At 33.4% G+C, this 12,953-nt stretch overlaps 2 protein-coding genes across 2 annotated transcripts; one reads left to right on the top strand and one right to left on the bottom strand.

Annotated features, from left to right (window-relative positions):
• Nucleotides 1-182: 182 nt before the first annotated feature.
• LOC130962415 (uncharacterized) lies at nt 183-2,812 on the bottom strand. The gene is made up of 3 exons (XM_057888635.1): nt 2,306-2,812; nt 1,704-1,872; nt 183-322 (listed from the first exon to the last, which is right to left on the bottom strand). Exons 1-3 carry the CDS (start codon nt 2,810-2,812, stop codon nt 183-185), a joined length of 816 nt encoding a protein of 271 aa, XP_057744618.1.
• Nucleotides 2,813-6,423: 3,611 nt separating this feature from the next.
• Nucleotides 6,424-11,030, top strand: LOC130960312 (protein HEAT STRESS TOLERANT DWD 1). The gene is made up of 13 exons (XM_057885687.1): nt 6,424-6,682; nt 6,907-6,992; nt 7,115-7,275; nt 7,536-7,614; nt 7,869-8,039; nt 8,130-8,228; nt 8,989-9,154; nt 9,264-9,370; nt 9,507-9,646; nt 9,737-9,809; nt 10,153-10,268; nt 10,413-10,530; nt 10,647-11,030. The coding sequence occupies exons 2-13, from the start codon at nt 6,945-6,947 to the stop codon at nt 10,776-10,778; spliced, it is 1,410 nt and encodes a 469-aa protein (XP_057741670.1). The 5' UTR covers nt 6,424-6,682; nt 6,907-6,944; the 3' UTR covers nt 10,779-11,030.
• The last annotated feature ends 1,923 nt before the right edge of the window (nt 11,031-12,953 follow it).

Below are 12,953 nucleotides of genomic sequence, written 5' to 3'. Positions count from 1 at the left end.
AGAGCAAAAGATTCATCAAAATCTATACCCTCTTCTTGATCGTAACCTTGGGCCACTAATCTAGCCTTGTTACGAACAACTTGTCCATCCTCACCAAGTTTATTTTTAAACACCCACTTAGTACCCGTTATCTTCTTACCATCCGGATTAGGTACTAGTGTCCAAACCTCATTCTTGTCGAATTAAGCAAGCTCTTCTTGCATGGCTTTGACCCATGATGGATCTTCAAGAGCTTGTTTGACATTGTTGGGCTCCATTTGTGACAAGAGTGCAAAGTTTCTTGGTTCAGATTGTCTTTTGGTTGAGGATCTTGTTGTTACTCCTTGAGAGGGATCACCAATGATAAAGTCATGAGGATAACCCCTCATGGACTTCCATTCTCTAGGCTTCCTTTGTGGTGTTGAGCTTTGATGAGCTTCTATGGGTCTCACTGTTTCAGTTTCTCTTGCTGGCTCAGGAGACAAAATGGAAATGTCTCCTCCATTCTGACGAGACAAAACTGGACTGGCAGATTCTTCATTTTGCTTTCTTTTCTTGTTCCAGCTTCTTCGCAATATGAATCATTATCTATCACAGTACTGGGAATTAAATTAGAATCACAGAAAGTAACATGTATGGATTCCTCTATAGTTCTATGATATTTGAGGTAAATTCTATAGGCTTTGCTAGTAGTGGAATATCCAACAAACGTGTCCTCATATGATTTTGGATCAAATTTGCCAAGATTTTCTTTGTTATTAAGCATTGCATCCAAAAACATGAAAATACTTAAGATTTGGAGGGGTTCCTTTCCATAGCTCATAAGGAGTTTTCTTTAACCCTTTTCTAATAATGGTCCTATTCAAAATATAACATGCTGTATTTACAGCTTCAGCCCATAGAAACTTTGGAACCTCATTCTCACATAACATAGCCCTAGTCATCTCTTAAAGGCTTCTATTCCTTCTTTCAACAACCCTATTTTGTTGAGGTGTTCTAGAGCAAGAGAAATTATGAGTAATTCCAAAGTCATCACAGAATTTTTCAAAGTCTTGGTTTTCAAATTCTTTTTCGTGATCACTTCTCAAATGGGCCACTTTTAAATCTTTTTCATTTTGAATTTTCTTGCAAAGAGTTGAGAAAGCATGAAATGCATCATTTTTATGAGAAAAAAAAAAGTACCCAACTAAATCTAGAGTAATCATCTACCACTACCAAATCATAGTGTTTACCTCATAGACTTTGAGTTCTTATTGGACCAAAAAGATCAATGTGTAACATCTCTAATGGCCTTTTGGTTGAAATTCCATCTTTTGGTTTAAATGAGGATTTAACTTGTTTGCCTAATTGACAAGCATCACAAGTAAGATCCTTATCAAATTTGATTTTAGGGATTTCTCTAACCAGATTTTTCTTTACTAGCTTAGAAATTTGGTACATGCTAGCATGACCCAACTTTCTATGCCATAGCCATTTTTCAGATTCAATAGAGGTAAAACATGTTACATTTTGTTTTTTCAAGTCCTCAAGAGTTAATCCATACACATTGTTGCATCTTTTAGTTTCAAATAAAATATCCCCAGTTTTTTCACAAACAATCAAACACACAAATTTTCTAAAAACAACTTTAAAACCTAAATCACACAATTGGCTTACACTAAGTAAGTTATGTTTCAAACCATTTACAAGAAGAACATCATTTATACAAGATGAAAAGCTTTTACCAACTTTACCAACGGCCACTATCTTTTCTTTACCATCATCACCGAAAGTGACAAGTCCTCCATCATATTCATCAAGCTTTATGAAGAAGGTTGTCTTTCCGGTCATGTGCCTAGAACATCCGCTGTCCATGTACCACATATTTTCCTTCCGTTTGGATGCTAGGCACACCTACAAAACAAGCTCAAGTGACCTTAGGTATCCAAATTTTCTTGGATCCTTTCACATTAAACCATCTTCTATGATCCAAGCCATTGTAATAAAAAATAACTTTGTAAACTTTGTCACCAATCATTCTTTCACCAAAAAAATATTGAATGGAAAAGTGTCCATTTCGGTTGCATAGTCTACAAAACCTTGGAGTTGCTAATTTGTTAAAGTAGGTGGGATCTTGAAACCTTGTGTCATTAGAAGATGAAGCTCTATTTTCAAAAGAAGGTTTCTCATCAGATTTGTAAAATCCCAAACCAGCTTTATCAAAGAGTGGTTTTTGACTAGCCAATATTTGATTTAAATTTTTAGAACTTTGAGTAAACTTGGCTAAGTCATTTTCAAGATTTTTAATCTTTTTCAACAACTCTTTATTTTTCTTAAAACAATTTACATATGCAACAACGGAATGGTCACTTTCACAACTTCTAAGTTGGGCTTTTAACTGCTTATTTTCTTCAGCAAGATCACAAGCAGTTTCGGCCTTCCTTAGCTTTTCCTTGAGAAAACCATTTTCAGTTTTAAGAATGATAATTTTTTGTTCAAGATCTTGGTTATCAAGTAGAAAACATCTTATTTTTCCAAAAAGGTGGTCTATCATAAGATGAAGATCTTCAGTGTTATGGTTGTGAAAGACTACCTGATCTATATGATCTGCCATGAGAGAAGGTTGTGACTTAGTTTCAGATTCTTCATCATCGTCTGAGTCATTTTCCAAGTCTTCCCATGAAGCCATCAGTCCCTTCTTCTTTCCTCCTTTTGGCTTCTCCTCTTTCTTCAACTTGGGACAATCAGATTTGAAATGTCCCATTTCCTTGCAGTTGTAACAAGTTACTTTGCTTAGGTCTTTCTTCATTTTTCTTGAGCTGCTGCCTTTGCTTTTCCCTTTGAACTTCACCATTTTTCTGACTTTTTTGGCAAACAACACAAACTCATTTTCAGAGGAATTATCACTAGATTCATCATCCAGGGGATTAGTTACAGAAGAAAAAACAATTCCTTTTTTTTTTTTTGAATCTTTTTTCAAATAAGTATTTTCAAAAGCAATAAGGTTTCCTCTCAAATCATCACATGTCATGGAATCAAGGCTACTGCTCTCAGAAATAATTAAAGCTTTTGTTTCCCACTCTTTAGTGAGACATCTCAATACTCTTCTCACAAGCACAGAATTAGAATGTGTTATTCCCATAGCATCCAAGCCAACAATGATGGTGTTGAACCGTTCGAACAGTTCATCAATGGATTCTCCTTCCTTCATTGCAAACATTTCATACTCTCTGTTCAACATGTCTATCCGAGTCTTCTTCACAATAGTGGTTCCTTCATGAGTGATTTGCAGTTTATCCCAGATTTCCTTAGCCGTTGTGCATCGTGATACCCGTCGGTATTCCTCAAAGCTGATAGCACAGTTGAGTAGATTTACAACCTTGGCATTTAGCTCCACCTTTTTTCTATCTTCCTCGGTCCAGCTTGCTTCTGGTTTAAGAGTGACTACTCCTTCAGCACTTGTGTTAGTTGGAAATTGAGGACCCTCCAGGATGATCTTTCAGAGTCTGTAGTCTACTGCTTACACAAATATCTTCATTCTCTCCTTCCAATAGGTGTAGTTTTTCCCATTGAAAAGAGGCGGTCTGTTACTTGACTGTCCTTCTGTAAGGTTGTAGGACACCAGATTTGAGCCACTGCTTTCTACCATTTGGATCTTTTCTCCAAGCTACAAAGCTTGATCTCTTTGAGACCAAGCTCTGATACCAATTGATGGTTTTCAGTGGCTAAGAAAAGGGGGTTGAATCTTAGCCCCCTTTTTTGCTCAATAACACTTGCTGGTTTTTGAAATAACTTTAGGAGACTTTTTTATTTTTGTCTCGTCCCTAGCCATGAGACTTTTATTTTTATCTCGTCACTTGGTACGAGATATTTTTCAGTTTTAGCTCCTGTGCAGTAAAAATAGAAATGGAGTAGAGAAGAGAGAAAATTACACCCAGATATATCCTGGTTCAGCTGCTAAGTGCAGTGCAGCCTACATCCAGTCTCCATCACAACAATGATGGAATTTCACTATAATCTTCTTGATTACAGACTGTAAAGTGCTAACCCAACTTACAAGGGGATTTCCACAGAATCATGAAACACAACATAGATGTACAAAGGAACTCTAAGGACATATATGGCTTTTTCTTTTAATTTTGCACTCTCTGACTTTTTCCGCTCTATGGCTTTTTCATACAAACCTCACTGTTTGCCTTTTTCCATGAGACTCAAGACATGACAAAATTAAATTGAAAAATTACAAAATAGAATACATTGAAAGAGAAGAAAATCTATTAGCTTAGGTAACTCTGAGATTTCTGTGCCTTGCACTCTCACTCTTCTTCCTTGAATCAAGCCGTGGCTGTTCTCCCTTTTTATAGAAGGGGGAAGCCTCCACAGTTGAAACAAAAAACCAAGCCAACTTCTTCTTCTTCTTCAAGAAACAGAACCGGTTCGGCCAGAGAGAGAGAAAAGATAACCCATGCAAAATTCAACATGCAATTACCTCTAGTCCTTCCTTGGTCACCAATCTACATCAATCCGAGCCTTTCATCTTTTCTTGCTCTCCAAGATGAACTCCTGGTCTTTGATGCTTCATGATGATGATAGCTTCATCTGCTCCTATATCTGCCTCTTTCATCACGTAGCCACTGTAGCTACCTCCTGTGGTGGTTGAGCAAGAATCAGAGACAAGCCATCCCTCCAAAGATATTCTCCTTGCTGGCCGAAATCTTCTTCAACCATTTTTGGTATGGAGAAGCCAAGATCTCATCACAAAATCTTACCAAAAGTGAATGAGAATCTTAGCCATAGCATACTTTTAGTTTTCTTTTTCTTGCCATCATTGTGATGGTCTTGTAGCGTGCATCTTCTTCTCTATTGTAGCTTGCTATAGCTTCCATGGTTGCTACTGTGATACGACAGAAAGAGACAAAGAGAAATGAGAGAGAGGAAAGAGAAATTATGAACAATAATTAATGAAACAAAGATAGAGAATAAAAGTGAATTAATTTCCCTCTCCCTTTGTTGACTAGCGTGTAGCTTTAGTGCTTGCAATCAAATCAATAGCTTTATTCTCTCTCATGTTTCCAATGTAAGTATTAACTTTACTTTAATGAAATTTGAATTCCACCACATGATAAAAATGGAATCCGTTTGGAAACATTAAGCAATACATTTTGCTTTCTCTCTTCAAAAGGTTTCGGACCAAGCATTGGATCACTTAGCAAAGATTATAATTGGGCTTGTAACCACAAGCATTAAGTCTGGCCCAACACAAGAATAATAATTCAGCCACACTTCATTGATTATTTTTAAACCAATGCTAAACCAAAATTCACACTTGGGCTTGCAATATTTATATTTTATTTTTGGCCCACTAACAAATCTGCACACACAAAATTATTAATTAAACAAGTATGAATTAAGATCAAATTAATAATTTTATGATTAATTGTTTTAATAATATTTGTTCATCATCAAATTAAATTAGAGTTTCCAAACTCATCAATATCTTTTAGGTTCTGACTTCTAAACAATAACCGTATCTTGAAATCATATTCATGATCAATGTTGGATCAAAATATTACATAAAAAAGGTTGGAATAACAAAATATCACATGAAGAAAATTAATCAGCTATATACTTAAATCAATTATTAATATAAAATATATATTAAAAATAAATTTAATTACATATATATTTATATATAAATTATAGATACATAGTGATTAATTTAAAAATTAATTTTTAATGTATAAATAACATGTAAGAAAAACATTAAAATGACAAAATATTACATAAAAAAGGAAATATTATAAAGATTGTTTCTTATACAAATTGATTTTTCTTTTTCTAATCTATTTAATATTTCTTGAAAATTTTAGTTATACTAATTCTTTAAGTCGACCAATAATCAATATTAGCATTGTACAATTTCTGATATTATCCGAATATTTAAGGATAATAATGTGTAAAATACAATACAATTTAAGTTTTATTCTAAGAGTTTAAATTTCGTAAAATTTTCAAGTAAATCATATTTTCTGCTAAATTTTTCATTCTGATCCTGCTCGTTCCGATCGAAAAAAAATTCGAATATTTTACTATATTTATTGTTTATATATTATTATAAATTGAATTACTAGTTTGGTAATACTAAATATTGTAAAAAAAAATATTTACTAGCTTGGTAACTTCAAACAATTCCAGTGGTCTAATAATCAATTGCTTAGAATTTGGATTCTCTAAAGTTTGAATTTTACTTTAGAGAGTAAAGTATAATTTTTTATTATTGATTTTATAGGTGAAACTAATAATAAATATAAAAAAAATATTTAAGGATAAAAGATCACATTTTATTTTTTAAAGTAAAATTCAAACTTTAGAGGATATAAATCCAATTACTTTAAGGTCAGGTTTTATCCGGATGGGCCGGGCCGAGCCCGGTTGAGAGAAAGTAAGCAAGCAAGTTAGGGGTTTTAGGGAATTAAGGCACCGCACTCACTGCCAGTCTGACGCAGTAGTTGTACCACTCATTCCCCAGCTCCCCTGCACCCAACCTTCACGGCGGCCACTCTCATCCTCGGTGACTGGACACTACTCAAGCTTCAAGCTTACTCATTCAACTTCTCTCGCCCATCTATTGAGATCAGCATCATAACTCCATTCCATAAAGCGTGTTCCTCCGCCGCCACAACACATCGTGTCGCCGCCGCCTATTGGATTGGTACACCAACGGGTATCTCTTCCTATCCCTTCCTTTTCTGTCACAGTTGAAAATGGCTACCAAATTGTGAATTGGTATATGTATGTGTTTGTGCTAGGTGTTTTTTTGTTGTTTGAGCTTGTGCTATTATAATATAAATATAGTTTGAGTTGTTTCGAAAATTAGTCTGAATACGATTCAAGTTATTATATATGGTTTTCCTTTTGTAATTCATTGACTTATCGATTTTGCATCAGTTTCTCAACTCTGAAGAAGAATCTGAACTAATTTGAAGATGACTCGCGGGATAAAACACCGTATGAAAGCCAAGAGAAAGAACAAGGTTCAATCTTGTGGCCTAGTTAACCCTCTTCCACAACCTCGTTTTACTCTCTGCTTCTTTTGTAGCTGTATCTATCTCATTTTCGTTTTTTCTGGATTTGTGTGGAACTAAAATAAATTCAGGGTTCGAAGAAAGGGGAAGGGTCTTCTTCGGTGCCGCCGCAACATCCGGTGAAGGTGTGGCAACCTGGTGTGGACAAGTTGGAGGAAGGTGAGGAACTCCAGTGTGATCCTTCTGCTTACAACTCTCTTCATGCCTTTCACATCGGGTGGCCCTGTTTGAGGTAAAATTTGAATGAGCATTGATCTTTTTCCTCTCATACTTTTGGTTTTGCAATCTGTTTGCAATTTATATGAATAAACAAAACCCATTTGTTGTCGATGGACATAGTATTACACTATGATCAAAGACGTGTTGAGTAGAATTGCTTTGCTTTGGCGTCAGCATTGTAATTCAGAGGGAAATTTGATGCTGCCTTTTTGGAAACTTGTTCTAATTTCTGCTTAGTTTCAATCATCTAAAGCTATGAATATGTTTAAACAGCTTTGATATTGTACGAGACACTCTGGGTTTAGTTCGAACAGAATTTCCCCACACGGTATATTTCATGGCAGGGACTCAGGTGAGTGTTTTTTTTTTTTAAGTAAATCATTTTCATTAATCAACTTGATGTTTTTATTATGAATTAGCATTTTCAATTTTGAAATGGGGATTAGAGAAGTTGATATCAAGCTTTGTATTTACTAACATTTAGGAGGGTATTTCTCTTTATTATAATTATTATTATTAATAATTATTTTGTGTCTTCTATCTATTTTCATTTTTGCTTCGGTTGTTTGACAATGTCATATTGTTGTTATGTTGGATGCACTCAAGGCGGAGAAAGCTTCCTGGAATTCTATTGGAATATTTAAAGTTTCAAATATTACTGGGAAGAGACGTGAGCTGGTGCCTAAACATGAAGGTGATGAGGATGGTGAGGATAGTGATAGTGACGATGACAGTGACGATGAAGATGAAAATGGAGCTCGGGGTCCCACCTTGCAGGCAACAGCCCTGATTTTTGTTTGCATTTGTTCCTTTTATTAAGTGTTCTAAAGATTGATCTTAAAAGTTTTATTCTTCTGGCATTTACAGTTGCGGAAGGTAACACACGAAGGATGTGTCAACCGTATACGCTCCATGTCACAAAACCCACATATATGTGCAGCTTGGACAGATACTGGTTATGTACAGGTCAGACTTTCGACCATATGTTTTAGTTTTCATGGATGTTTAAGTCATTTAAGCTGGTCAAATTAATATGTTGAGTCGGGGTGTCTGGTTCAGGTGGTTATAAACTTATGATTGTCAAGATAAAGAGGCACAAATTATCTTTCAATTGAATCTAACAGAGTTAAGCTTGGTACTATCAGAGTATAAGAGAAAAAAAAAATTGTTCATAGGGGAAAAATTAACAGTTAATTACATCATTGTGGGTAGGACTTTACTGGTTTAGTTACTATCACGTGCCTATGTACCTTGCAGGCCTAGTTTTGAAAAACATGGAATCATAAAACTTTGGCTCAACTTCATATAAATCTTTCTATTATGGCACTCCAGTAGGTTCTTGTTAGAGGAACCAAATACGACCCCAGGCCATAAGTATTTTTTTTTTGTTTTATTATAGGAACTAAATAGGACTATACGCCTTTATAATTGGTTTTACAACAGTTCGGGATACAACATTTCTAACAAATTTCAAAGCTAGTTATAGCATGATTAGATATGATAAATTATAGCTCCAGGAAAATGTGGTTGATTAGTCCTAATTGCTCAAAAAATACTATAACTACTGAATACTCAATTATTTGCAGCAACTAACATGAAACATGCTTCTATGCTATTCTTGATTATCTTATACAATCATTAACATTAACTTCCACTTCAATCTTACTATGCATCATACCCTCTTTGGTCTAGTATACAATCTGATAGTTAACTAGTTGATTTGTAGGTTTGGGACTTAAGCTCTCATCTGAATGCTCTAGCAGAGTCAGAAACAGAGGGTATCCAAGGAGCTGCTGCAGTTTTTACTCAGGACCCCCTATCTAAATATAAACATAAAGATGAAGGCTATGCTATTGACTGGAATCCTCTTGTTCCTGGAAGGCTTGTATCTGGTAATCTTTGGTTATATCTTTTTCTCAGTTTAGCTACATTTTTTGCTAGTGTGTCATTTACAAAATAATGAAAATATGAGGCTTGACAATGGTGTGTTCATGTTTTAAGGGGATTGCAAGAATTGTATTTATCTGTGGGAACCGACATCTGCTGCAACATGGAATGTTGACAATACTCCATTTGTTGGACATACTGCTAGTGTTGAAGATCTGCAAGTATGTACTAATGCAAAAAGCATTAGTTGCTCTTCTTGTTGTTTGAATATTTGTGCAGTTCTATCTGCAATGTAGAAGTAGTTTTTCTTCATCTATCAATCTAAAATGAGATGTATTGTTCAATTAATACCTGCAGTGGAGCCCTGCGGAGCCTGATGTTTTTGCTTCTTGTTCTGTGGATGGAAGCATTGCTATATGGGATACTCGACGGGGGAAATCTCCAGCTGCATCTTTTAAAGCACATAACGCTGATGTGAATGTTATATCATGGAACAGGTATTAATGCATTCACTTTTATGATGCTTCTATTTCACTGCCATTCATTCTACATGTCTTTCTTATATTGTACTTGATTAAACTGAGTAGGTTGGCTAGTATTATGTTGGCCTCGGGGAGTGATGATGGGACAATTTCCATTCGTGATCTCAGATTGCTCAAGGTATGAGCTCTATGATTGTAGCGGTCAAGATCACCCTATACCCTTAAAGAAAAACAACAAAATAATAAAACATGCTTTCATTCATAATACAGATCTTACTGCATTTGTTGTGTTGTGTTCTCATTGACTTGTATTAAGGACGCTTTCTTGCTTAGTCACTTTTCTTAGAAAAAGATTTGGATCTCATGGTACTTAACATAATATTTTTTACCCATGATTCCTTATCTTATCCTTTGAGATGCATTATGGTGAAGACTTAGCTTACATATGTCTGATCTTTCGGCTGATATTTTTTAGTGCTGTTTTCACATATCTCATGCGAAAAGTGCATTATTGTGGTTAGGAAGGAGATTCTGTGGTAGCACATTTTGAATACCATAAACACCCAATCACATCCATTGAGTGGAGTCCACATGAAGCCTCATCATTGGCCGTTTCGTCATCCGATAATCAGCTTACGTGAGTAAAATATTTATACCTCTATCTGCCAAATGCCATTAATCAACTTCCAAATAGATATTAGTATCCATCAATCATCTATTTTGTCTTATAATTGTTTGCGATTTAGAAAAATGCGAGTAATCTGTGTTGACTTGTGTACAGGATATGGGACCTTTCTTTAGAAAAGGACGAGGAAGAGGAGGCTGAATTCAAGGCTCAAACCAAAGAACTAGTGAATGCCCCTGAAGATCTTCCTCCCCAACTACTATTTATTCATCAGGTAGGTCAAACTCTAAATGTTGAAATCATAAGCACTCTCTTTTAATGCAAATCCTATTTGAAATTTTATCCTCATGGTTAGTTCTATTCATTTATTTTCTTTTCATCTCAAATCAGGGACAAAAAGACCTCAAAGAACTACATTGGCATGCTCAGATTCCTGGGATGATTGTATCTACAGCAGCAGATGGATTCAACATCCTTATGCCTTCAAATATTCAGAGCACTTTGCCATCAGATGGTGCTTGATAGATAGAAAAATATAGTAGATACATGACCTCAGTGTTCAGCATCTACTTATTGATCTGATTAGATGCTTCTGGGTACAAAAGTTTTGCATCTTCCTTTTAATTTGTTTGCTTTTGTATTTTCTTTCTTCTATGTTCATGTTGGGAAAGTTAAGGTACAAAATGTTATTATTCTTATGCAAGTTACCTCTATTTTGTGTCAAAATTAAAATGATATTCACCGAGGACTTTTTCGCTATATCAGTAACCTTATATATTGATTATTTTAGTATTTTAAATTAGTTAAGAGTATGACATTCCTTATATAGAACATTCAGATTTTAATTATATATTTTTTATAGATAGTTTACATTTATAAGATCAATTTATTCTCTTAGTTGACTACTATATAGTTTATAATTTGAAATAACTATTATAACTTTTTGTTTGAAAATTAGAGTGCGTTTGGTTTGCGTTTTTTTAGTGATTTTTGTTTTCAAAATTTTATGAAAGAAAAAAATTATGATTTTTATTTTTATTTCTCTTTTTTACAAGATTTTAAAACAGAAAATATTAAAAATAAAAATATAAATACAAATACAAACTAAATGTACTATATATTAACACTTTAGTATTAATTTTTGGCTAGCTTTTGTTAACTAGGACAAGTTACATTCAAGTTGATTCTACTTGAAGAGTAGTAGTGTGGAACTTTTTATACTGTTGAAATGATTAATTATGACTGCAATATTGTTCAACCAACTAACTAAAAAGTTTAGTGCCTAAACCAGAAAAGACAAGGTTTAGAAAGTGGGTATTATGGTTGGGTGGTAGAAACAATCAAACAAATTTGACAAGATAGAATCAAAAGTGAAAGATGACCTTTGTTAGAAATAAATGTACGGTATTAAAACTTTAGATACTATTATTAAGGTTTATCCTTAAATATCAAACTTTGTTAATTAACTAAATTTTAATTTTTTAGTTATGATATTTTATATTAATAATATACAATAATTACTTATTAAGTTAATTGCTGCACTCTTTATTCTTTTAAGCATTAACATTTTGTCCAGTATTAGCCCTATATAGATCTACACAATAATTCTATTCATATTTTACAAAATTATTTTCACGAATAACAAAATTTTAAATAATAGCAATAATTTTTTTGCTTTTCATTTATTTATTTATTGTTTGTGCTTACACAATAAGGTGACGTGGTAAACGGTGGAGGGTGTGGCCAAAAGAAGGTCCACGCCACAAAAATCAACAAATATCATTGGCACTACCAAATTGGGACTCACCAAACCAATGTAAACCTCTCCTTTTCTCTTCTTCAAAATGCCACTGTTTTATGAATTAATTACAATTATGCCACTGAATAGCCGCCAAATCCCACGGCCTAATCCTTGACCATTGAATCTGTACTCTCACTCTCGTGTCCACCTTCACAACCTTCTCTTTTTTGAAAACTTCGACTTTTTAATTGGATTAATGCAGTATTGCAGTTAATGTACTTTTTTTAGCTTTATGTAGATTTTCATAAGTTAAAGTTATTTTTGTGAGTAATAAATATAAGTTAATTTAATTTTTAAAGGTCTTTTAAATGGATTAATTTAGGTATATTAAAAAAATTAATTTGACTCATACTTAATATTTATAGAGGATAAAGTATTATTTGATCTTAAACATTTGAATCAAACTTTAATTTGATTTCGAACACTGTAAACATCTTATTTTAATCCTAAAAACTCTTAAAGTTCAATTCTAAAAAAAATTAAAACAGATTTAATGTTATTTTATTATTAAATTTAACATAAACAATTTGTATATTAATTAAAGATCCAATAGCATTCAATTTTAGTATGTAAATAAAATCGATCTATCAATAATCATTAATATAAAAAATTTTTATTTTGAAGTATTGATGATTGATTATTAGGATTTAGAGTTTTGTACCAAAAGAAAATTGAGAAGAAGTGTTAAAAAAATTTTGGTTATATTTTTCTAACACATAAAAAAATATATAACTTAATTAGTAAAGTTATTAGCGTCTACGTCATTTATTCTATTAATTATTAGTATCAAATTTAATGATAGGACAACATTAAACCTGTTAAAACCTTTTGGAACAAAATAAAATTTTAAAATGTTAGAAACTAAATTAAAATTTGACTTAAATATTAAGAACTAA

Source organism: Arachis stenosperma, chromosome 2 (assembly GCF_014773155.1).
Source record: "Arachis stenosperma cultivar V10309 chromosome 2, arast.V10309.gnm1.PFL2, whole genome shotgun sequence".
Lineage (NCBI taxonomy): Eukaryota > Viridiplantae > Streptophyta > Magnoliopsida > Fabales > Fabaceae > Arachis > Arachis stenosperma.
The sequence above is the reverse complement of the archived record's forward strand: the minus strand, read 5'-3'. Positions and strand labels throughout refer to the sequence as shown.

What these genes read in the sequence shown, in the direction of transcription:
- LOC130962415 (XM_057888635.1), bottom strand. Translation starts at nt 2,812, where the DNA reads ATGGTGAAGTTCAAAGGGAAAAGCAAAGGCAGCAGCTCAAGAAAAATG. An exon ending in ACCATTCCGTTGTTGCATAT is followed by an intron (nt 1,873 to 2,305) that starts GTAAATTGTTTT and finishes CTTGTTTTGTAG; the next exon opens with GTGTGCCTAGCATCCAAACG. An exon ending in AGTGGCCGTTGGTAAAGTTG is followed by an intron (nt 323 to 1,703) that starts GTAAAAGCTTTT and finishes ATCCCTCTCAAG; the next exon opens with GAGTAACAACAAGATCCTCA.
- LOC130960312 (XM_057885687.1), top strand. Translation starts at nt 6,945, where the DNA reads ATGACTCGCGGGATAAAACACCGTATGAAAGCCAAGAGAAAGAACAAG. An exon ending in ATTTCATGGCAGGGACTCAG is followed by an intron (nt 7,615 to 7,868) that starts GTGAGTGTTTTT and finishes GATGCACTCAAG; the next exon opens with GCGGAGAAAGCTTCCTGGAA. An exon ending in AATGTTATATCATGGAACAG is followed by an intron (nt 9,647 to 9,736) that starts GTATTAATGCAT and finishes TAAACTGAGTAG; the next exon opens with GTTGGCTAGTATTATGTTGG.